General features: G+C 36.6%; 1 protein-coding gene across 4 annotated transcripts in view; it reads left to right on the top strand.

The window, feature by feature from the left end:
* The window catches only part of ADGRB3 (adhesion G protein-coupled receptor B3), a 726,710-nt gene that overhangs the window by 693,230 nt on the left and 6,551 nt on the right, over nt 1-26,929 (top strand). For 3 of the 4 annotated variants that reach the window (XM_027603095.2, XM_027603096.2, XM_027603098.2), the window contains 2 exons: nt 8,658-8,693; nt 23,170-23,274. In XM_027603095.2, coding sequence (XP_027458896.1) covers nt 8,658-8,693; nt 23,170-23,274 — 141 coding nt within the window. The remainder of the gene's footprint in view (nt 1-8,657; nt 8,694-23,169; nt 23,275-26,929) is intronic. The other variant, XM_027603097.2, reaches the window with a different exon arrangement.

Genomic DNA, 26,929 nt, shown 5'->3' with positions numbered 1-26,929 from the left:
TTAGGAGACAGCTGAAAGAGAATATATAGATGTGGGAATGAATAATAAAAATTAGCATTTATATAGCATCTTTCATTAGCAGATCCTCAAATCACCTTAAAAACATGAATTAATTAATCTTCACAACACCTCTGTGCAATGGATAAGTCGTTATAAACCTTGAAGTAAAGTCATTTATTCAAGGTTACAGAGCAAGTACATAGCACATCTAGGAAAAGAATCTTTCTGTCCTGATCAATTTTATGCTGTCTAAAAGAGACAATAATGTGTCTGGACATTAGCAGGAGAGCAATTTTAAAGTTCGTTTTAACCCTTGACAGACACGTGGTCTTACAGTGAATAAAGACATGATAAGGATAAAGTATAGGTATACATAGCTAACAGATTTTGGAGATAGGACTGTGACTCAAGATAAAGTTAGTGGTACGGCTTTCCTCATGAGCAGAGTGATGCGCTGTCAAGTTGAGTTATCAGCTCTGCTAGACTGTATCTGCAGGGCCAACCAGTGAGGAAGATGATATCCTGACATTAGAGAATAAAACCAAAAGATGACTGGAGTTATCTACATAATGAGGGGATCAACGGTAGCCAGGAGGTGCCCGGAGTCTTTTAGAAGACAATGTAAAGACGCAAGTGGGTGAATATGTGGATGACGTGAGGCCCAAGCCATAGAACAGTTTGAGTTGTCTCCCCCTCTGAGTGAGAAGGAAGATCACACCCACAGGAACACCCAGCCCGGGAAACTGCAGCAGCAGAGGACGGCCAGGTGCATCAGGATCCTTTCAAGAATAATAATGTTCTTGATGTTCATGTGAATTCAGGAAGTTTCCTCCAGAGGAGCGGGTATTCACAAATCGTCAAGTGGGGTTGCGGGGAGAAAGAGAAGAAGATAAAAGCTACCAGTTGTAGCACAGAATGTGGTTTGCATAAGGAAAAGAGAAGGCAAGGAGAAACAAGATTTAAGGGAAAGAAAACGAGAGCCAGAGTGGGTGAGTGTGTAGAATTATTTATTCAAATAAGCAGGAGGCAATAAAGAAGGAGAGAGGCTCCCCAGCCCTGAAGACAGTGCCAGCAGAAAAGGCTGTAGCCTCCAGAGGAGTTTGTTTAGCTAACCCCCAATTATTGAGTGTAAAAAAGTTTGATGAATGCATGAAGTTTCTTGGCATAAAAGCTTATCCAGATTTTCTCCTTGCCCAATATTACCTTCCTTTTTTTTATATAATGTCTTATCTTCCATCTTCCCAACTGTATCCATTCGCAGGATGGGCTCGATGAGCAATTCTGAAATTTTAGTTTTGAAAGATTTAGTTTCCACAACTATGGGATAATGGGAATTTTAATATGGTAGAAACACTCACAATGGCTCCAGCCCTCGATGTCCTCTAAATGCTTTAAGGTTAAGAAGAATAAAACTGTCAGGAGTGTCTGGGTGGCTCAGTCAGGTAATCATCTGACTCTTGATTTTGGCCCCGGTTATGAGATTAAGCACCACATTGGGCTCCGCGCTCAGCAGGGTGTCTGCTTGAGATTCTCTCTCCCTCTCCTTCTGTCTCCCACTAAAATAAATAAATAAATGTTTTTTAAAAAAAAAAAGACAAATGAAACTGTCATCAGCACTTAAGTCATTCACCTTCAATTAATGAAAAAAAAATGTGTTGATATTTGGTGTGTATAAAAAGCAAGTAACCACTAGGTGCTGTGGAGCAGGTGGGGAAAATATTAAGGTATCATAGTCCTTAAGCCATTTTGAGGACTATGAAACATAGTTTAAATTTTGGATTGTGGTTCTATTTATTTTTTTAAAAATTCTAGGTATATCATTGTAAGGTCAGTATTTGCTTTGAATCTTTGGAACACTGGTATTTATTCCACAGCCTGTAGCTTGTTAGATTTAAATAATAAACATTTCCTCACTCAAAAATCTTCCCAGTTTGTATGCATGTCCTGGGCCTGTTTGGCACATGGTCCATTCTGCACGCTTTTCCCCTGTGTCACTCAGGGCTGATGCAGGTTCCTGTGCTTCTGACTGGAAGAGATTGGCCACTAGGAGGCACTGGGGAGAGATTGGAGGTGGGCCAAATCCCAGGCTATTTCTCCCCTGCTCATTCTGCTTTGGACACCATCCTGTGTCTCTTTAGCTGCTGTTTCTTAATGCTTCTGGCTTTGGCCAGGTGTCTCAGCCCCTGGGCTTAGGTCACAATGCTATCTCCCTTTGTCCAGCCTGGGGGGGATAGTCACTTCTGCTAATCTCTGGGTTACCTTGTGATCCTGTATGTGGCTTCTCAGCTCCACTATCACTAGAATTCTTATGAAACGCTTTGCTCAGATGTAAATACATTAAGTGGTTCCTCTCATTCTCCTGACAAATTGTGTCTTAATTTTTCTTATTCATGAAGAAACCCTTAATGGCTAATCAGAGTTAGATAGGTTACAAAATGATTTTATCAGGAGCAGAAAGATTTGCTACTCCAGCTTTTCTGACCATTTCGGTATAAACTTAACTATGTATCTGAAAACATTGTCAGATAAGTCTCCCTCAATTTAGAAACAGGTAGAAAGGGACACCATTCTAAGCTACATTTTTATACTCCAGTTTTCTGGACATGAATTATAGAGCTCTCACCATAATGGTTTTTAAAGGTAAAACATGTTAGCTATAATGTCACATCGCAGTTGCCTCCCATAAAACTCCTGTGAGGATCGAATTAGATAATGTATGTGAAAACCCTTTGAAAATTGAAAGAAGCCCTTCAGATGTAAGGTTGTGTTATTATTTCATTAGCATTATATCTTGAATTTCTGTGAAGAAGCTTGAATGCTGTATTAAATCAATATTTCAGGCTTTAGACAAAATATTATGGCCTCACTTGGGAGCTGGGAGACGGTCACTAACAGAAACCATTACAGAACTGACCTTTGTCCAGAAGCCACTTTTTATTTTTTACATTTTGTTCTCACATAGCTGTGATGAAAGGAGGCTTGCCCTTCTTTTAGTGTTTTGTTTTTGCTCCTAGATTAGGGAATTCTGTCTTTTATGCAGGCATGCAAACAAAATTAGCTGAAATAAAAGTCATTTGTCAAAATTAATTATCCTCGGGTTTTATTTTCACAGATATTTTGAATGGATTTGGTATCAAAGCTTTCTCCTTGAGTATGTTCATTGCTCACTCTATAATAAAACTTTTAATGGCAGTCATATTGCCATTTATTAGTCACTGCAATTTATCCCTTGCAGTGAATTTTCTCGTGTCTGGTCCAGTTTAATTTGAAGTGACACAAATAATGAATTATTCCCTCTGAGAAACTATTCATTGTTCTAGAGGATTTAGATATGGAAAGATGCCTCAGTGCATATACTTGTTAAGTATTCCTCTGTGTAGCCTCATACTCTTGTACATTTTCTTACTCTTAAATCATCCTGAATTTTTTTTTCCTTCCATTAGTGACAAGCCTGCATTCCCCTCAATTGTCTTGATCCTTTTGACTGTCAACTAATCCATTCATAATGGTTTTCTTTGTGTATTTAGTCTGCCCGCTTACCCATATTCTCCCAAAGAATAAGAAAAACAACAACAGAACAAAAACAAGAAACAAGTCACGTTATTTTGGACTTGTTTACCTGCCGTAGTGTACCTCCTTTACTTATTCATCAATAATTTTGTGAATTATTGTGCCAGGCCCTTTGGCAGATGCTAGGGATATAAAAGTGATCAAGACAGATGTGGATCCTATCCCTGTGGTGAATAAACCCTATGGAAGAGAGAAATAATTAACTGGTAACAAATGAATAATCTAAAAGAGTGTACTAGGCTGGGTAAGGACCCATAGAATGTAAGGAGAGACTTGATAAGGTGACCTAAAACTCCTAAAGTGCTATATGGGGTGAAGTTAAGAAGGAACATGGCTTATGAGGATCTCTCTGGAGGTTGAGGAGGTGTTTCAGGCAAAAGGAACTGTAATACAGAGATAGGAAAGAGTTTGGAATATTTTCACAGGATTAGAAGTCCTGTGTGACAGTGGGTGAGCTCCTTAAGATGTCGTTGGCATAGGAAGAAAAAAACAGATTTTAGAGAGCCTTGTAAAACAACTGAAGCAAACAAGGACTGTTAAGTGAAAGATTGTCATAATCATTTCTCCATCCATCCATCCATCCCTTTGATGGTTTGGGGGAAAGGATTAGGATCCAGTATTATTAGGAGTGGGGATAGAGCAGAAAGCTGGAAGACAGTTAGGGAGCTACTGAAGTTATCCAGACAGGACAGGAGAATGCCTTTGACTGTAGAGGTGAAAGTGAAGATGGAGAAGAGTAGGTGGATCAAGAGAGATTTCAGGGGTGAAATAGATACCACTTGCTGGTGGATTTGATGTACAGAGTGAGAGATGGGGGAAAGTCTCTGACCTGACCAACTAGATATCTGACATTTTCTGTGATGGGAAAGACATGAAGAAGAAAAGAGTGTTTGGGGGCGCCTGGGTGGCTCAGTTGGTTAAGCGACTGCCTTCGGCTCAGGTCATGATCCTGGAGTCCCGGGATCGAGTCCCACATCGGGCTCCCTGCTAGGCAGGGAGTCTGCTTCTCCCTCTGACCCTCTTCCCTCTCGTGCTCTCTATCTCTCATTCTCTCTCTCTCAAATAAATAAATAAAATCTTTAAAAAAAAAAAAAAAAAAAGAGTGTTTGGAACTTAAATAGTATTTACCACCATGGAATGAATGCTGTCATCCAGGAGAGAAGATGAGAAAAAAAGAGAATTCAGGAACTCAACACTTAGAAGACAATGAGATAAGGAAGAGCCAGCAAAAGGACACTTGAGAATGAGCTACAGCAAACAGGAGGGGAGAAGGGAGGAAAAGCTAAGATCATGTGTTTTATTGGGGGAAATGATTAACTTTCAAAAGCTTCTGAGAGTCCAGCAAGCTAAGGACAGGAAAGTTGACCTTGGAAATTGACCAGATGCAGCTCCTCAGAGACCTTGACAAGAAGAATTTTAATGGAGTGTTGAGGATAGAATACAAGTTAGGATGAGTTCTAAGTGGAAAATTAGGGAAAGGAAACCACAAAGAAGAACTGAAGAGATTTTTTTTATCACCTACTGTGACAAAAAGGATGCTTTGTATCAAGTTATTTGAGAAGTTGGGGATATATATAGGCAGAGGGATTTAGATCCTCATAAAATATTTTAACACCACCCTGGCTTATTTTAAATTTATGTGTAGCAGTTCTTCAGTTGTCAACTTAATCAGAAAAATTGTTATGTCTTGATCATTTTTTTTTAAAGACTTTATTTGACAGAGAGAGACACAGTAAGAGAGGGAACACAAGCAGGGGGAGTGGGAGAGGGAGAAGCAGGCTTCCCGCCGAGCAGGGAGCCCGATGCGGGGCTTGATCCCAGGACCCCGGGATCATGACCTGAGCCGAAGGCAGACGCTTAACGACTGAGCCACCCAGGCACCCCTTGATCACTTTTTTTTTAATAGATTCTCATTTTTTAAACACATAACCACCTTTTCTAACCACCTTTATACCTTTCAGTAACTTCCGAGCAAACTCAGAGGGACATTTGAATAAACATGTAAGTCAGTCAGTTTCCACAAACTTGAGTGCTTTCGAAGACTTTCCAACATACTGCAAGTATACCAAGGATAACAGAATTGAACACTCTGGTTCTTGCATTACACCATGATTCCCAGTGCCAGATACCTCTTTAAGATAAACTAGGATTTTGGAATGGGAGACACATCACAGAGGTGGAGGTCAGCTACTATGTGTTCCTGTATCATTGCTCATAAAGTATCCCATGTTCAAATGGTTTTTAAGTTATTGTAGTCAACACAAATTCTTTTACGTTGCCATTAGATTTTCTCTCAAAGTATCCTGCTGATGCTTTTTTTCTCTTTTAAAATATAATTGACAAATAAAAGTTAACCTGCTTAAACTTACTTTATGGCTAGAAAGCATCTCTGTCCCACTGCTGTCAGCCTTGGATTGACTGGGTCCTGCATTGTTGTTCTTGCTGAGTTCCAGTAACAATAAAATATCACAGGCATCTTGACTACAAAATATTACCACTTTTACCCCTGACCTAGTAGTGGGAGATAGTGGATCAAACACAGGGTTTGGAGTCAGAAGACCTGGGTGTGAATCCCAGCTCATTTGCTTACTACCCAGGTTAAGTGAACAAGTCATTTTAACTACACTGGTCCACAGTGTGCCTAATTCATAGAATGGATACAAAAAATAATACTTTCCTGACCATCCCCCAGGGCAGGTAGCATGTTCAGAGGTGAAAGCACTTTATAAACTATGAAAGGTTGGTACACTTGGTCAGTATTGTGGGGATATGAATAATAGGACACAAATTTTAACCTCCCATGGGCTCTGAAAATCTGCCGCATTTTGCCCATTCTCTAATTTTTAAGTCTTCACTGCTTATCCCCACCACTATCATCTTTAAGCTCTTCAGATTGAAATCTGTGTGCTTCATTTGTTTACTTCTTCGTCTAATCCCTCAAGGCTGCTAGTTATGCTATACGTTTATGTTAGAATTTAATTTTCATAGAATTCAATAGAAGAGCGAGAAATCTATTTATAGGAGTATATCCATTTTCTTTTTCATATTTTATATCAATATAGGTGCATAGGTGACATCACCCATCAGAAGTGAAATCTCTGGTGTTCTAGGTCCCATCTTTTGGGCTTGTTCCTAAAATATGGAGCCTTTAGTGATAATGTGTCCGTCAGCATTTCCAGTTCTTAGGCTACACAGCTTTGCATTCAGAAACTGAGCAGCGTATGGTTGTTATGACCTTTGGCAACAGAGAACCCCTCAATGCGTGCAACAGAAGGGTCTCTTGCTGGCTAGCGGAACCTTTTTCATAAGATCTCACTATTTAATTTTCAAATGGAATGCAAAGCTCATGATTAATGTTCTATAGGAACTTCTTAAAACTGTTCCCAGGCTTGCATTTTGTGTATTAAGGAAAGAATTTTGCTTAATGTATACTTAAAAAAATATCTTGCTGAGTCACAGTGCCGAGAAGGCAAAGCATTCAAGAGGAGAATGGAAGCACTGACATTCAGTATGGCATATTGCCGCAAAGTGTGATGCCCCACATGGGAGCCTGATTTTTATACAATGCAGTTAGATAACAATAGTGGCGGGAGAGGGCAAAGGAGGCCTGGGTTAAATGCCTTCCTGCACACATTTCACCTTCCAGGATGTCACCGGAGCTAGGCTACGGTGATGCCAGAGACAAGGACCAAAATGACATCAACATGCTATTGCCATTTAATAAAGCAGTCTCCTTCTCAGTTTTCTCCTTGATCATACTTGAAGACTGGATTCTGTAATCCAGCTCCACCAAAATCAAATAATTTCAAAACTTTGACTTTTCTTTTTTAACAAAATCTTTCTTTTAGTATAGCCCCTTCTGTCTAGTGAAGCATGCTTTGGGGAGTTGGTTACATAGAGAGGCTCTGGTTCTACAGTGACATTGTAACTCTAGCTGCAAAAACATAGGCAGGTTTTTCAATAAACTACATTAGTGCCTGTCTGTCTCTACTATTTAGCAGTTACAAGAATCAACTACCATGGGTAGGATTCCCTGATACATTTGAACTTAAGGTAGGTATTGGGATAGGTAATGGGACAGCAGAAGAGAAAGGAAAGGTTTACATGGTATTCAACTGCCTAAATATTACTTGTTTTTAATATTTATTTTTTGTTTCACCCCCACTTCCTCCAAAAAAATCCAAATTAAAAAAAAAAAAACACCCTCAGATTGGAAACTTTCTTTTGTTCTCTAAAAATTTGGAGGACCCTTTCTACATTTACCAGATACCTCCTTCTATATCAAATCCCTCTGAGCACATGCTAAGTGTACCTATCCTACACTAATACTCATAGTCACATTAATTTCATTTAATATTTCCTGACTTTATCAGGCTTATCACCTAATCATTTTACTAATACATATTGATCTATAACTAGAATCAGGAGCTGTTTAACAGAGTTGGAGTCATAGAGGAACATTGAGATATTGAAATCTACATTTATGTTTCTCGGGGGTGTGGACTATTTTTTTTTTTTTTTACTGAATTAGAATAGATACTTCTGTTTCTAAGAACTAGCAATTAGGACTTTTCTATCATGGAGAATTATTAAATACCAAAAAATCTGTGATTGAGACATACAGAACTTTAGGACTCAGACAGAAGAAGGCCAGAGAGATTTTAATAGAAATGAAGCCTGGAGATAGGCTGGTGGGAAGTCTTGAGATGACTAGATGATTTTTTCCTATATGGCTTTTAATCCTTTGTGTCTCTAAAGTAAAAAAATATAGCTTTGCTATATGGACCTAACGTCTCCTTCAAGATTGAAATTTTTGGGTGAATTTATATTAAATTCTTACTGAAAAATTAGTTAAGAGGTCAAGATGAGAAATACTCTGTATTTTTATATTCTTCTTCAAAGTAAGAATGAAATAATATGGATGAAAGAGTTTGAAATCATAAAAATTTCAACATATTCTTCTGTGAAGGAAATACTTGTAATACAAAGATGCAGGACATTTTATTGAAAATAATAATTTTCATTTTATTTGAATGACTAAACATAACTTTATATTGGTTTTTCTTCTTTTTAAAAAAATCTAACAGAGAAGAAAATCACGATATTCAGACCTTGACTTTGAGGTAAGTTTCTCTGGATTTTTAAAATAATTTTAATTGCTTGAATTCAAGATTGACATATAATTACTTAAACATGTTACTCTGCAGTATGTAGGAGCTCTACTTTTTAGAAGTTAAATGAGAAGTCAAACATTTTTAATTAGAATCCATACTGTAAAACTACTTGTAGAAAAAAATTTTAACTTCTAATTGACTTAGATATATACTAAACTGAGATATTCCAAACAAGGAATCCATTTTATAAATACTAAGACAAATGGGCAATTTATGGTGAGGATTGAATTTGATCAATTCAGTTTGTTATGAGGTAAGAATGTCATTCTCTTCATTTCATATTTGTAACAGTTATATTGGTTTTACTTCCGTAACTACCTGAAAACAGAGCCTCTGAGAATGCTTTGACTGGTTACCTAGGCTTTCTCTGGAATTGCCTTGTGTACTGATTCCTATTATTTAGGTTCTCTGTGATACATTCCAGATTCTTTTTTCCAGTAGCAACTGTTGGTTCAGTGTGTTCCTGTGTTCAGTAAATGCCTTTTCACAGATATAAACAAGATGAAGATGTTCATTTTCCAATTTGCATTGAATTTATATTGATGTTGTAATATCGATGCTAGAAATCACTGAAATCATACCATTTGAGCAGCTTATGCTAAGCACAAAATTAATCATGTTTGAGTGTCACATAAAAGGCACTTATGCATCTTGATAATTGGATATGATTCATAGCCCGCTGACATAATTGGATATAATACATTATAAATTTCTCTAGCATATTTGTACTGTTTTGATGCTTACATAGAACTTGATAATCTTAGTTGATATTCCTAAAATTATGGAAACCTTTTAGAATATGGAAACTTCTAAATCAATCATTTTATGTAGATGAATGTTGTAGTTCAACCATATACATCAGGTATCAAAAGTGAGACTTTACTGTTTTTATTTACTGCATTGGTAAACAAGCTCTGGTTTTACCCTAAAGAGAATTAGCCTTTGTTTCTTGTAGTCTGAAATTTTACTAAAAAAGTAATAATAAAGAATCTGACCTCAATGATTATGTGGCAAAATTTCCTACTGATGTATCTCAGTTGTAGCAACCTGGCATGGGATAAAAACTTCGTTCTATCCTAAGTTTTAGAGTACAAAGAAAAAACACTCAGCAATCTTCATTTTTTTACTTTTTACTGCCTTTTAAGGGACAAAAAATTTTTTCTATTCTTTAGGTCACCCAAAATGGAGGATCATTGTGTATATATTTTTTGTCCTGAAAGCAATAAGTTGTGTCAGTACAAAGGAAAGGAGGTGGGAATTAATCCATGAGGCATCAGTGACAAAATATAGTAAAAACCTAGATCTAAAATTAAGTCTCAATGCAACCAACCAAAGCTATGTAATCTGAAGCTCTGAAAAGAAATCTTACCATATTGGGTCAGTTGGAGCATTAGAAAAACTATTCCTTTTTCATATATTTTCTGTGGCAACTGGTAGCAGATTCCTTAAGCAGATGCTTTTTTCCTGCTGCTTAGTATCCCAACATCTAACCATGGTATTATCAAAACATTTACTGGTAATGGGAGATGTTGCAACACAACCCTGGGTAGTTAGCTCTTTAATTACACTAGTTACCGCATGATTGCTAGAAGTGTAAAATTGGGAGCCAGGGGGACACTTTGAGATACTACATTTTCTTTACAAACTTTTTAGTACCACTCCCCTTAGTCTGTGTGCAACTGTAGGTATGTGGCAGAGACCTCATAGATGGTGTTCAGAAAAATTACTGCCAGCTTTAAATGCTGATAAATTTTAATACGATATATTTGTACTTTGTGGATGGTCCTTGACGAAGAGCCAGAGTTGCCTCCCTCTGCTTTAAATCAGGCTGGATAAATTTTGTTTATATCAAACTACTTGCTAGTCCCCAAATTCCCACCCCATAAGCTTTAACACACAGTGGCCAATGTAGGCATTTTGCCACTGACAAGCAAATTTGTCTCCTGGGCTCCTGAAGATGTCTTCCCTTTAGGCCATATACACTCCCCAAAGTCTGTACACAATAACAATATTCTCTCAACTCGTACATACATAAAATATTGGCCAGTAAATGTTATACCTGGGAAAAACTCCTTTCATGTTGCCAATGTCCAAGAAAATACTGTGTTTTTAGGAGTAAAGAGAGCAAAGTGTTGACTAGTCAAAATGATGTAACATCAATTCTTACTTTCAGGAAAGTATACAGAAAATACTGTAGTGATATCCCTATATTCTGTGACCAAACTCCTTACTGGATTTGCATTCTCAGCTCCAATCAGAGATCTAGTATATGGTATCAAAATTTGAACAAATTAAAAAAACAAAGGTTATCAAGCAGCAAATGAGTTTATTTGGGAATTGCAATTCAGGACATGCAAGCCTGGAAAGGAAAATAGGAAGTCAGGAGGTACTGTTTTAAACATTCCTTGAAGGCATTGCCGATCGAGTCAGGTTTTCTATATTTAGTGATTTTTGTCCCTTGGTGCCAGGAAGGACCCTTCCTGGTTGTCATGTCCCACTGTGGAAGGAAAGAGCATGATTATTGGAAACCATTTAAGGCCACATTTGAGTAACAAGGGATAGAACGGAAAACTCTCAGGCATTTCCCACTTAAAGACTCTGTCTTATCAAGACTGTAAGCATTAGAGATCATCTTGAAATGTTGAGCCAGCATCACCCTATTGGACAGATTATTTCTGCAAAGGTTCAACAGGCAACAGGCACAAAATTTTTAAATGATTATACAACACACAAAGAGAAGCAGAATAATAAATCTAGTTTGTGGGGGCACCTGGGTGGCTCAGTTGGTTAAACGTCCCACTCTTGATTTTGGCTTGGCTCAGATCATGATCTCAGGGTCCTGAGACCGAGCCCCACATAAGGCTCCATGCTCAGTGTGGAGTCTTCTTGTCCCTCTCCATCCTCACGCTTGTATTTTCTCTCTCTCTCTCTCTCTCTCAAATAAATCTAGTTTGTATAAGGTCCTACATGAGGAGCCCAAACCTGAAAGTAGCCAGCTAAATAGATCAGATATCAGGAATCAGGTTTTCTCTTAGCCTGAAAAAAAAAAAAAAAAGTTCTAAATTCCAGAGTTTATCCCCCTAGCAACAGCCTAGGAAGATAGAGGTGATGGCTTTATTTTTTCCAGGCCAATGCCAAGGTAAAAGAAAGAAGGGGAAAAAGACTTTATGTTTAAAGTATGAAGTCTTGATGTGGTGTCTTGAGTGGAAGCAGTCTGCCTTGATGTCCACTATTTCTCTTCCATTTGATTGAAAATCTCCAGGGTTCGTAAAGACCAGATGTCAGGTGCAGCCATCTTTAGCTGTGGGATGTATGTCCAAGATTCAAACCCCTGAAGTCGGGCTGTCATTTGGGTAATGAGGAGGACCTGGTATAGTTCCTTTCAAGGAGGTTCAAGGGCAGTCTTTGATCCAAATCAGAAGCATGGGAAAAATTGGAAACATTAGTTTGGAGAGTGGTAGGCAGATATTTGAGAAAACCAGAAGAATTCAGGATCTAGTACAGTTTAACAGGATTAGAATCTAATACAGACAAATGTGCAAACATGATTTTTCTCTCTATACTTCCCCTGATATTTACTAAAGATAATCACAGTAAAACTAATTTGTGTGCATTAAACTTGGCCTGACTATTTACACAAGTTTAGCAAGAACAGTGATTGACCATATAAGCTCTTTTTAAGACTGCTTTGCTAGAACCTTGTAAGCAAGGTGCCAAGTCGATTTTTTATGAGGAGGTTTACTGGCTCCATAAAGTAGCCTTAGTTCCTTAAAAACTGCCCTGTCAAATCTGAGTTTATGCACATCTCTCTCAAAATAATCCAGAGTCTTGGTAAAGTAGCCAATATTTCCAATTTTTATTACAAGGAGAACGGATTCTCATTGTATTTATGTAAATAACTAACTATATTGCCATGTGAAAAAGTACTGAAGAGTTTCAAAATTCTGGAGGGATCAGGTAGGGAGAAAAAGTAAATATTTCATCTTTGTTTACAAAGTTATATTTTACCAAATTGCTGTATTTCATAGATAGCTTTAAAGAAAAGAATAAAAGGGCTCCTTTTAATGTAGCAAGCAAAACATTAAAGTACCAGTAGTGTTTGAAAACTAGAAGTCATAAAAATTATAATCATCTTCCTCCATTCATTCAATACCATGTTATTCTTATTCCACTTGAATCTAGTTTTTACATTAGTTCTGGAAATTTTTACCCAGTTCAACTTATGATCTCAAAGTTACCAGAAACCTGCACTTTTTCTGAGCTCTTCCCATGAATCTCTTTGAAGACCAATCACTTCTGTAGGAACACTTTTCTAAAAGCATCAGAGTAAAACCATAACTCCATGTAAATGACAAAAGACTTAAAATGCCCATTATTAAAGATGTGATGCAAGTTCATTATAATGGAGTTGACAAGAAAATTTGGTTTTCCATATATTTTAAGATAATAACTGGAATTATGGCCAGTTACATTATACCAAGACATCAGATTTCCAGGAATTTCATATAATTCTTAAAATATTTATATTAATAACATTTACCTGCATAACATAACCTAAGATGGTTTATCATCACTTATTGGAAAATGCTTCTCATGTAATTTAACATATCAAATAACCCTAAAGGGCTTAATCTCTCTCTTTTTGTAAGGAGAACAAATCTATTGAGATGTTTTAGAGACTTCTTGGAAAACCCGAAGTTAGTTCAAGATCAAAAAGACTATTTAAAATTGGATTTGGAGAAATTTGTCAAAAATATCAAAAAGTTTTAAAACACTTGGTCAAATAGGATTGATGAAATAACCGTCATCCATTTAACTATGATAACAATGGAAGATGTTAAAAGGGAAATACAGAAAGTCACAGAGTTCCAGTTAAAACTTACATAATTAAAGACCTGATAAAGACTGCAAAAACAGAAAATTTTAACAAAACATAGAATCCTTTTTTTAAGCCAGATTACTTTAAAAGATAAAGAACTTTTTACAATCTCTTATCAAAAGTCCAAGAAAAATTTGTCCTTATAGTAAGTAAAAGAAAAATCAAGGTTTAATTTTACATAAATATACTATTAAAGGTTATTTTTTAAACCCTTATAACAAATTTTATCCAGCTTGATCATACATAAAAATTTTTCCCAAGATTCCTTTTTCACAGACCTTCCACAGCTTTCTATGTCCACCTTAGTCTGTCCTTTCTGTTTCCCTCAACAGAAATGTATCTCCATGCCTCATACCTTTTTTTTCCTCATACCTTTTCTAACCCAAAAACATACCCTACTTTCCTTGTATAGAGTTGTTTCCCTTATTGTGTCTACTAGCTTTAATTACATATGTTAATTAGAATCCTTACCACTTAGAAACCTTAATTAGAATTCTTAACCCTTAGAAGCCTTAATTTTTAGTGAAAACTAAGCAAGCAATTATGAACTTTTAGATTAGCATTTTTTTAGGCTGGCAATTCATGAATACATTTCATAATTTCTAGTACAATTTTTCAATGTGGTACAAAAATGTTCATTAATAAAATATCTTTTGTCTCTCTGTAAAAAGAAGCCAGAAATAGATAAACCTATGTTCAGTAATTAAGATGTCCATTTTCTACCTTATTTAGAAATGATGTAGATATTCAATGAATATCCATCATTTATTTTAACTTAGCAAAACTTTAAGGTTACCAAATGTATTAGGGAAACTAAAAAGTTTACCTAAAAACTTTTTATCCTACTTACATTTATTTTAACTTACTTATTCTTAATAATTATGTTTAGATTACCCACCAAAATGTAATGAGACGTTAGACAACTAGCTATCAGCCTAAGCTATTTTCTTGCTCACAAATTTTGTAAAAGAAATAACATGAACGTACTGCACTTTAATAAACCTCGCTAGAACAAAAGTTTTATGTTTAATGCTGAGAACTTTAAAGACACACATTTTAATTGAACCAACAACCTTAAACTAGCTTTTACATCAAATATTTTCCCAAATCATGTGAACCTGAAAAATATTTGGGTTAGTGGATGTTATATTTCTGAGAACTTAATTCATAAGTGCTTCATTTTAAAGCCAATTAAATAGGGCTCCTTTCATAAATTAACTTTGGCAATACCACCCAGAAGTAGAAAAATACCATATCTACAGTGTTAGACAGTCATAAACACACAGATGCAAAAAGAGACCCCAAAAGACACGTCACGGTTTTTGGTTTTGTTTTGTTTTAATTCACTAATCTCAGGAGGTAATCCATTTATAAAAACTTTTGAGGATCTTCTCTGGGTTTAATAAATTATTTAATTATGGTCCACAGTTTGCTAGATGAGGAAGTGGGGGTATAGAGGAGGTGGGGGTGGTAGAGGGGAAAGAGGAAGTTGGTACTGGAGACAAAAGAGGAGAGGGAAGGGAAAAAGTAGCCTCAGAACCCCTTTTGTCTACTGTGAATTGTTTGTGTGTCATGGTTAATTTAGAAACCTTATTTTGCAAAGAGGTGATTTTAGAGTCTTGGATACATTTGGAAGACTCAGGTACCAACTAAAATAGGCATCCTATTTAGTCTGTTTAATTTTAGAGCTGTGGTCTTCTAATTTGTTTCTGAGAAAAACAAGTTTGGGAGGTCAGAAGTTTTCCACAGTGGCATAGGAATTCTAAATTATCTTTGGTTAAGTTGGTCCATTTGGCTAAGAACATGCACAAAGAAGGGCCATAGTTTTGGACACAAAAACTGGCCAGGGTCCCAGAAGGAGAACCCTTTGTAAAGAATTGAGAGGTTAGTGAATCCCATACTTTAAAACCAGAGGTTCAGCAAACAAATGAGTAGTCTTAGGCTGATGCTTTCAAGAATAAAGTCAGAGAGCTCAACCAAAAGGAAGAAGCTTGACTCTGACAAGAGGCTTACCATGCCAAAAGGAGAAAGACAACTCACAGAGAGAGCAAGAGGCTGAAGTGGCTACCATACACAGTGGCCGGGAGTCATTCATTCATCCGGGTTCATTGCCTTCAGGTCCCATTTCTGACACCATATAATGTCCACCTTAAAAATCGAACAGCAAATATTACTGAGCAGCAAATGAGTTTATTTGGGAATAGCAGAGGAATTGCAATTTGGCACATGCGCAAACAGGAAGCAAGTCCAGATAACAAAGTGGGATTTTATAGAGGAAAGGAGGAAGCTGCAAGGGGTTGTTTTGAACAAAAGTTCATTGGAGGCAAAAGAGATTTTGAAGTGGTGGCAGCTCCTCATTGACTGCAGGTGGAGGCAGCTTGCTGTTGGGAGGCTGAGGGAAAATCTTTTTCCTGCTGGTTATGCAGACTGTGATGAGTGGAAGTGCATGAGAGCTCTCCCTTCATGGATTCTTCCATTTTGAATGAGGATTTCTTCATTCATTTTCACGATAGTAGGCATTCAGTAAATTATTATGTAAAGAATGATTTAAAAATTGAAATTAGTCCAGTTTGCTTTAAGAAAAACTTACCAAACAGTATATCTAAGTTGGGGAAAAGACCAAGATAGAAAATGGACTAGGGAGGTAACACCTCAAAGAGCCACACTGGACTTCAAAGATATTTACATGCTATGGACTCAAGGAGATGAATGGCCGCTCTTAGAGGTTCCAGGAAGAGGAAGAGGTATGGAGGTTGGCTGAGGTGTAGCACTCTCAAGAAACCAGAAGTAAATTAAAATTCACTGGAACGTGATATCTATAGATAAAAAGAGGAGGTAATTTAGAAACCATATAGTAAAGAGTTTGCACCCCAAGGGAGGAATTTTTACCTAATTTGTTACTAAAAGCTGCTAAAATGTTCTGTTCTATTGTGTTCTGTTTGTTTTTTAGTGAGCAATAATTTGCTCTGCTCTGGGATTTAGAAAGGTGACTGGAGCAGTAATAGGAAGGAAAGATTGGAGTAGGGTGAATGAGAAATTTGGAAGTGACTAGTCCAGGAAAGAAAAAGGAAGTGGTCATAAAGGAAAGGAATGAAGGGACATGGCACAGTCAAGATCATAGTGGGGCAGAAGAAAGGGGACCATACGGGTCTGGGCTGGATTTCTAGTAGTATCTTTGACAGATCTAGGAAAGTCAAGCAGACATCTAGTTAGGCCAGTTTGCATTTTAATACTTTGGGGATTAAGGTGCCTAATAGGATGTTAAATCAGAAATATCAGGCAGGTAGTTTAAACTGTCTTGAAGTCTCAAGGAATTCTTAGGAGTGCAGTTACAAACATCTCAAACTGCAATAGACAATATTATCCATTCCATGTTAAAAATATATGGTCAGAGAGGTATTTATTTTTATCTTCTCTTCAAAAAACATAGAAATAAACCTTGTCACATTCTTCCATGGAATGATATAACCTCTTAAAAACACCTTAGAATGTTCTTTTGAAGTTCCTAATGAACCCCACACATCCAGTAAACCCATGCTTTTCAAACTGAGGAGAGGTGATGGTGAGCAGAGAGCACAAGAAGGCACAAATCCAGGATAATCATGCCCATTTTTGTGGGAACTTGAATTTTTAGTAGACTTAGGGGAATATGAGATAAAATATTTTATATTAATTTTATATTGTTATGAACATAGCTAAGCTATGGCATAGAAGATAAAATTCATATTACTTTCTAAATATAAAGCATACAATTTCAAAGAAATGTCTTACTAATAATAGGCCCCTCTCTGCTTTGTCCCCCATTCCCTGCAGTAAGTGCACTCTGTTAGGCAGTCAGCACAGTTTGAGAGGAAACATTTGAGCAATCCAATCCTATGCTATATCCATCTTTTCTATATAATGCTAAGTTAAACTATTGCAAATATTTGCAGCCAAGTATATCCTCGGGTGACAGTGACAAAAGAAAAAATAATACATACCTTATTCAGTTTTTTTTTTTTAGATTCTTTGTCTAAGTCCTGTGTATATATATTTATTCAAATAGAAACATGCTTGAAACATAACTAGACACTAGTAATGTCAGGCATTTCATGGGGCTCCAGGTTCTGTCTTAGGGATACTCTGGGACTCTAGCCAAGGAAAGGTACATACATTATTCCCTTTTTACAATACAGCTTCAGGAATCAAGATTAATTCCTGCAGTGTGTGTTGCTTCCTTAACATTAGTTTTTATTCACTTCAAACTAGTATTCAACAGCCCACTCTAGATTGAGGACTCCTATGCAATGCAAAAAAAAGAAGCAAAATAACCATAAGTTTATACTAGTAAATATGAACAATGAGAGCATAGGTGTCTATATTCCTAAGGCTAGAAAAAGTAATTTAGGCAAAGTGGTTTCTAAATTCTATCAATGTGATTTCCAGGCCCCATAATCTAAAATTTATAGTTGGGAGATTCTCCAACTTTTTCTAACAATTTCTCTGTTTCTAAAAGTCTACATATAGTATTGCCTACCTTATCTGTAGTTAAGACTTAAATCCCAACTCTGTGATTCACACTTCTGAATTTAGATAAGAAAACTTCCAAGCAGTTTGTTTCAAACCCACCTGCAGGCCCTTTATAGGCAACTTATATGGAAAATAAGAGAGCACAATAGGATCTGAATAGGAGGCAGGGATCCTGTCTGGGGACAATAAAAGAAGTCTCCTTGTCAGCTGGGAGACCCCTTAAATAGAAGGAGAGAAGACAAGGTTTATGATAGCCTTCCATGTTGTAGGTACCTTCCCTGGCCTATATACATATGCCATCTCATTGATTTCATTTATCCCATGCACATTTATTGAGCACCTGCCAAATATCAAACACTGTGTTAGGTGTCAGGGATACAAAGTCACCGTCCACAAGGTGTTCAGAGACAAGATATGGAGACCGGCCCTTCAAAAGATAATTGCAGTACTATGAGATAGTTGCAGGGTGATTGATATCCAGTTTATGGGCTTGCTAGGGAAGGCATTTAATCCACCCGTTTCTTTCACCTGCTTTTCCATCTGAATAGGGCATAATCACAAGCTTGAATAATCTAAAGGAGGGTGCTCCCTGAATATGGGATGTATCTAAGAGAGCAGCATGCAAAGAGAATTGACTTTGGATTCAGAATGCCTAATCCCAACTGTCTCACCACTGATGGGAGCTTGGGAGCTTTACTTTAGCCTCCTGAGCTTCTGTCTTCTAATCAGCAAAGTGAGATAATGACTCCTACCTCCCTGGGTTATTGTGAGGATTGAGAAAGATAATAATGCCCACCATTTCTTAAGTGGCTCTTACCTGTGTCCTCCGGTGATAAGTGATGGGTATCCCTTTTTAAATCTTCAGAACAACCCTGTAAGGTTACTCTGACGGCTAAAACTGGAACTACAGGGGGATTACATTTTGTGCCTCTGACCACACAATTTGAAAGTGGTGGAACTGAGATCTTAATCCCAGTTTGTCCAGACCCAGAGCTGTTAGATTTGACATGTCCCAAGTATTTAATCTAGAAGAGTGCCTGAGAGAGAGTAGGTGCTCAAAACATACAGGTGGTTCACATCCTGATTTTTTCTCAAAGAGCTGAAATTTCATGAAAGTACTATACAACCTATCACTTTTTCTCTCATATCAACAATTAAAAGAATGCAAAGAGAGCCTCCCTGGAGTTATAAATATAGAAAATGACAGATAAGGGTATGAAATAAGCTATTTCGGGAGATATTTCTGTGCAGTTAAGTTGCTGGTCCTCTCAGGCTGGGGGTTCATACACAGCTTCAAACAGTGATGTCATAATAACCTGAGTGGAAGGGAACATTACCAAGCATTTCTCTTTATTGCAAAAGATGCGTATGTTATTTGACAGGAGTTAAAACTCAAGCAACCTGAATTTTATATATAGTGTCAATTAGAATATCTTTGTTTATTTAAAAAGGAAATCTACGTGAGTTATAGTTTTATCATCTTCAAAGGCTTTAGAAAATTGAGTTTTTCACAGAACTCGATTTCTTTGGGACACAGGATGTTTCAGTCACAAAAGAAAGAAAAAGGTAAACAGATAAAACCCTAAGGTGAGTAAAATCCAAAAAGAGTCGTCAAAATGGGCCAGATTTTTAAGCACAAAAACTTCTCATTAGGTGGTTAAGACCATCAAAGGCATGAGTGCTACAAATAAATAATTCTTCAGACAAGTAAGTAGATAAAGGGAAACCTTTATTATTTGTGAAAACTAAAACCACAGCTACGTTTTTATCCCAAAACATTGCCAGATTGGAAACTCTCCAGTATTTACTGTGACGCTGGCTTCCAGGTCAATGGAAGCGTCCCCGACTGAAAAAGCTGAAAGGTATACTTAAGTCTGTGAACAAGAAGGAATCACGCATGGAAAATCAAACTGAGCCCTGAGAGATAGGTGAGCTCTTGATTGGCAGCTCTAATGTGGTACTTCTCTCAGAACCACCAGACCATCATTGCTGTCGTGATTTCTGGCTGTGCCTAGGTGACAATTTCAAATTAGAATGACTATCTGGATGCAGATGGATTTGCAAGTAATGTTTCTAGGCAGGAAGAGCCCCAGATTTCAGCACCTAAATTTTTAATTTCTTTCCATCTTCTTTGTGGCGTCCGTGAGCTTTAGTACTCAGAGTAGCTTTCATGAACCTATGTAGAATATTGCAAGATGTTTTTTGGTTATATAACATTTGCATTCATCATATGTATTTCTGAGTATGTTCTAACAATGTAGCTCCTCAAAATAAAATACACTCAGTTCAGAATCAGCTGCTACGTAGTCAGTCAGAATATGATTATAAAAACTCCAATTAACATACCCTCATTGCCATGGGATACATTTAATACTTTGCTTCATTAAACATGATTTATCCAATAGAAATATTTGGTTGCACAAGACAAAGAGTGACTTTGACTACCAACAAAAGAGAACTTTGTTGGAAGGATATGGAAAAACTGACCTTTTGGCCAGTAGACGATAACGACTTCCATTGACATTTCCACCGCCATTGACAGGCATAAGTCCCCAAGGCAAAGTCAGGACCCTGTCATAAGATCAAAGATAAATGGAGACTGCATAGACAAAATCATCACATGCCCACCTTAAAATGAGGAAGCTATGCCAATAACATCAACTATCTTACAAGAGAACATGCTCCTTGTCTTTGGAAAGGAATGATCTCACTGAGGAAAGGGCACAAGATTAAAAATTATACCAGAAATTCTCTGAATTTTAGAAAATGGAAGAGAAAGAAGAAATGAGATGAGGAATAACTGATCTGAGAATTTTCAACTTCAAAATAAGTATGTGAAAATTTGGAAATCTGCCTCACTTGCATTTATCTTAGTGAATTCCCCTATCACTTACTCACATAGACACACCATTTGTTTCACTTATCTCAGTTCTAAAATAATGTATATTTGAGTTCTTATGTGATTAATGCCTATGTCCTCCATTCTGCCTTGAGCTATAAGAGGGGAGAAGCTCTACGTGATTTTTGCACACCACTGTTACTTCAGCATCTAGCACAATATGTGGTGCTCATGAATATGTATTAGCTGACAGAATGAAGTATCTTTAGAGAAATGTCAGTAGCGTGACTTTAGTCCTGCACCCTAGCAAAAAATAACTACATGGTAAGATTCATTATTATGAAAAACACTATTTGAAAGTTAGAGCCAGAGTTCATATTCTGATGACTATAGTTTTGTTTTTTGAAAGGTTTTTCTTATAACACAAATCAGTATTTTCATCAGTGTCTTAGGCTCTGGTACTGCATGGGAATATTTGAGTCCCCAGAGACAGAATGCATTTCGTTATGTTTGCCAGCTATGTGGTCCTCAAAATCCCTCCACTGAGTTGCTTATGCAAATCCTGCCTCTCATAAATCTCCATCAGCCATTGCTAGTCAAATTATGTTTGCCTGGTGTTTCTCTGTAAATCCTGCAAATCTGTTTCCTGTACTCTCCCCAAAACTGATGGGAAGTTAATCGCTCTGTAATTGCTTGCTATGTTTCATGTCCTCATCATGAGTAATGTTGCCATGTTCTCATCCTCAACCACCTGATTCGTTAACAGCCAACTCCTAGAACCAAGAGGAGCAAAGATGAAAATAATTTGGTTAGAGCAAGATTTAAAATGTCAGAATTCTCTCATAAAAGTAGGCTAATGAAAATAGAAGAAACTAGCTAAACAAAGTATTGCCTAAACACAGATTCATTAAATTTGGCATAACAGAGAATAAGGCTTTTTAAAATATGTTAAAGATTTAATTTGCATTTCTCTTTTGCTTTTTTTTTCCTCAAGGAGATCGTGTTCTCTTCACGTGTATTTTTAGAAGAAAATTAGGCATTATAGATCTTTCCCCAAAGATGTATTTCTTTTCCAAAACAAATTCTTACTTTTGAAAATATTTGATAATTAAAACAATGGGCCAAATGTTCAAGTCATAGCTTAGGCATGAATATAATACACCTATGAAGCCCACATGAGCAAACATCAGTTATGAAGCACATGCTTTAAAATACTATAAAATCTTGCACAAACATGGAGGCACAATCTTGGAAAATCACTGAAATATTGATTTTTGACAATTAAAAAATCAAAATTGAGGAAGGTATTTTCTCCTTTAAAATAACACTTGTAAATACAGGGGATTTATTAGCTTCTCTGTTACACATTCTGTAATAGAAAAAGATTCAGTCCATGATACTTACCCTGAGGTCATTTTTGTTTAGGACTCTATTTGTTGAGTTATGATCAAGTTGGGAGAAAAGGATGTAACCAAGGATGAAGAGTATTAATATATTTTAAAAAAAGAGGATTAATATATTTGTATCAGTGATTTGAGAAGCTCTTCAACTACACATATTTATGCTCTGAGCCCTAATTGTTAAGATTCTGTACCATCTCGTAAATAAATATATGAAACCTATGGGTCAGATTTTCCTTCTGCAAAACTCAATCATTATTCATGGAAAGGGTAAGATTCTAGATCTCCCATATATTTCAGACACTTTAGTGCTTTGAGTCAGCCTTAGATGGTAGTGCTTGAGAGTTTGCTCCCCCTTTAGTACAGCCCACTAGGATTTTAGTGTTATGGAAATAAAACATAAAAAAAGTAATATTTCCCATGACAAACATTGAGAGACTTGGGTGCTTTACAAGTCCAAGTTTTTAAACATTTTTTTATAACAATTTTTGTAGAACAGGTTTAACTTTGAATGATGAAAATCTTATCCAGGAATGACTGCTACATTTTTAATGCACCCACAGGAGAAAACTATTTTTTTGGTAATCTCGTAAATGGAAATAAAGCCAATTCTTCATGTTCAAGAAGTGCTGACTATGAAACAAGGATTAGATGCAGCTTATTTGCATTTTTGGTGTCTTTTGGGACTTCCTGGTTCCTGCCAAACTTGATTTTCCTTATTAAAGTGAAAATATTAAACCTTTTTGTAAAATGCATAAATCAAATTAGAAATGAGAGCCGTTCTATTCTCTTTTGCAGAAGGTCATGCATACAAGGAAGAGGCATATGGAACTGTTTCAGGAGCTGAATCAGAAATTTCAAACTTTGGACAGATTTCGGGATATACCAAATACAAGCAGTATGGTAAGTATGCGTTGCTTCATCAGTGCCTGGCACCACACTAATGATGTGTGCTGTCAGCCATTATCCTTACCCTCCAGGAGCTTTCAATTGTCTTGTGAACACAGAAGTGGCGTACATAGAAAAAAACAAATAATGCTCCGCAGTGTATTTGGAATACACTAAGAGACAAATTAGGAATGATAGACTCCTTAAGCATTTTTATTCATGTTTTAAGTGTTCTCAGTTATAAGCTTTAATTGGAATTAGTTATATATCAAAAATGTATTAGGTTCACCTGGCCCCTTCATCATCGTTAAAAGTCAATTAATTCAAATACCTAAATAGATGACTAAATTTTTCCATTTTCATTTGAATGTCTGACATTTTAAGGTCATAAAATATATATTTCTTTATAGTATGTGTACTTATAAACATATATATACATACACATATACATTTGAATGTATACTCTATTACCTGAAACTGAAGTGTTAGGTTTTTGTCTCCAGGAGACTCATTTATTTTATGAGAGGAGTTTTAGGAAATACTCTTTTCCCAAGAGTTTGGGAAACCTCAACATTGGAGGCTTTGATTATTCATTGGACCATTTGCTTCTCATTCATTCACACTACGACAGTCCTAGCATAGGAATTCATCAAATGATAGTTTGCAGTTACCATGTACATGACGCAGGCATGGCTCCAGAAAAGGCTACATAATTATTTGTGAGGGCCCTGGATCAGGAATACAAAACTCAACCAGGATCTATCTGATCTTCAGCAAGTTACCTAGCTTGGGTTTCTAAACCTCAATTTTTCCTAATTTGAACAAAGTAAACAGTAATTAATAAATGCTTCCTTTGGTTCTCAAAACACTTTCTAAAGCAGGTAGGGCACATGAGAGGTTAAGAAGCTGAGACTCAGCTATGAGAGATAGAGCTGGGACTGCCATCTGACTCAACTGTTCCTCACTCCAAATATGGTCCCCTTGTTTTGCCTTACACCTTTGCAGCCCTCCCCCTCCTCCCAGCGTCTGGGGTTCTGGTGTGTGTATATACATATATCACTCTAAGAGACATGGTGTTTGATCACCTTCTAACTCTCATGAGCCTTGGATATGTGTGTTGTGAGTCTAAGTCCTAGCTTCCTGATTAGTTAACATCAGTTTATCAAGACGAAGATTTTATGTACCTTTGTTTTTCCCTGTACTCCTCTCAGTACTAGTACAGTGCTGGTCATGGTAATTTATCAGTATGTAGCTGCTCTTGATTTATAGAATATTTCTGGTAGTTCAGTCTGTGTTTGTTAAATGAAGATTATAAGAAACACAATATACCTTAACTCTTAATTGGTCTGTAAATAATTCATGTGTATATCAACCTATTTTCCTCCTTACAGCAAGAATCATGCATTATTTGTTGTCATCAATACAATGCTGGGCAAATAGAAGACACTTATATGTAGTGAGTGGTTCTTTCTTAGCTACTCCTCCTAATACTGGCCCGTCAATTTTTAGTTCACCAGGCAAATGAGAACTGCACCATTGAGGTTAGACCTAAACACATTAGCTACTCATTTTGGAATACTGAAAGCTAACATTGAAAAAACTGAAGAAACTTCATTTGTTTAAAAAAAAATAATACAGTTATGTTTACAAATCTGAAAGTCTTATGCGACAGATACAGCTGGCTGACTGCTATAATATGATTGTAATTTCCCCTTGTATGGTCTGGATATTAAATCATTAATGGCACAGATATCTATATCTCCATTTCCTGACAACCAAAATAGCCTACTAATTACACCACATCTCTGCAGCAGCACGCCTTTTCTAGAAAAGATTTATAAATATTTATCATTTGGGAGGTTAGGAGTGGGAAGGATAGAGTTGTCATTGCTGCTTGACTATTGTCCTAAATATCTGAGAACAGAAGAGAGTTCCTTATTCAGTTTTGATTAATAATGAACATGTGAGTGAGTTCATTATCCTTAATTCAGTCATAGTTCGTGCGCCACATTGCTAATGAAATATCGCATGATTGGATAAAGACATTTTCAAAACAAAAATCTCAAAGTCTTTTCCTTTTTTTTCTGGCTACTAACTCACAACACCTGCCTAGCACTGCAAAGGATGGTAATTATGTAGAATTTGGGGATCAAAGGGAACCCAAAAGACCATTTAGTCCATTTCCCTGCTTCCAGGCAGGACAACATCTAAATCACACTACAAAGAAAAGGCAGTTTTGAAAGAATTCTCTTATTCCGAGTGTGTCTCGCAAACTCTTCTCCATCAAGATCCCTTTCCCCCAAGGAGCTTCTCCAAATTCTTGCTCTTTTAGAATATAGAATAAACAAATTCTCATTCCCTTGTCCCCAGTATTGCTAGGTTGGAGGAAGGAAGGAAAGAGAAAATAGAGGGAAGGAGGAAAAGAGAAGACAGAGGGAGAGAGGGACTTGTCCGGAATTAACAGCTAGCCTGCTCCTAGGCCCATGAATTATGGGAGATGAATGCTAATATTCAGCTAATATTCCATTTCTATATATACAGCCTAAGACCACATTAGCATCTTTGGGAATTTCATGCATGTTGGCTTATAATGAGTTTATAATTTTTTTATTGTACAATTAACATAACTATTAATTATGGTTTGATATTTGTATATACTGCAAAATGATCACCCAATTAATCTAGTTTCCTCCTGTCAGTATCTAAAGTTATATAATATACAATATTGTTGACTATAGTCACCATTCTGTATATTACATCCGCATGACTTATTTGTCTTAGAAGTGTCTATCTTTCAACCTCCTTCTCCCATTTCATCTTCTCCCCCCTAACCCCCTCCCTGCTGGCAACCACTAATCTATTCTTTTCACTTCTGAGTTTTGTTTCATTTGTTTTGTTTTTAGATTCTACATATAAGTGAAATCACATGGTGTTTGTCTGATTTATTTTGTAATAAGCTAATAACCTGTAGCCTCTCTACATGTTGTCACAAGAAAGGCAAAGTTTCATTCTTTTTTATGACTGAGTAGTATTCCATTGTATATCTGTATACCACATCTTCTTTATCTGTTTGTCCATCAATCATACACTTTGGTTGTTTCCATATCTTGGCCATGTAAATAATGCTGCTGTGAACATAGGGGTGCAAATGTCTTTCCAAATCAGTATTTTAATTTTCTTCAGATAAATACCCAGAAGTGGAATTGCTGGATCATATGATAGTTCTATTTTTAGTTTAGAAACCATACTGTTTTCCACAGTGGCTGCACCAGTTTACATTGCCACCAACAGTGCACAAGGGTTCCTCTTCCTCCACATCCTTGCCAACACTTTTTATTTCTTGTCTTTTTGATAATAGCCATTTTCACAGGTGTGAGATATTTCATTGTGGTTTTGATTTGCCTCCTTGGTTTTAAATTTATTGACCATATATGCATGGGTTTATTTCTGGGGTTTTTTTTTAAATTCAATTAGCTTAGGTATAGTACATCATTGGTTTTTGATATAAAAGTTCAGTGATTCATCAGTTCAGTATAATACCCAGTGCTCATCACATCATGTGCCCTTGGAAAGGGAGGTGGGTGGGGGGATGGGGTAACTGGGTGATGGGCTCTTTATTCTGTTCCATTAGTCTGTTTTTATGCCAATACTATACTGTTTTGATTACTAT

Source organism: Zalophus californianus, chromosome 7 (assembly GCF_009762305.2).
Source record: "Zalophus californianus isolate mZalCal1 chromosome 7, mZalCal1.pri.v2, whole genome shotgun sequence".
Taxonomy (NCBI): Eukaryota; Metazoa; Chordata; class Mammalia; order Carnivora; family Otariidae; genus Zalophus; species Zalophus californianus.
This window is presented reverse-complemented; position numbering and strand designations above follow the sequence as displayed.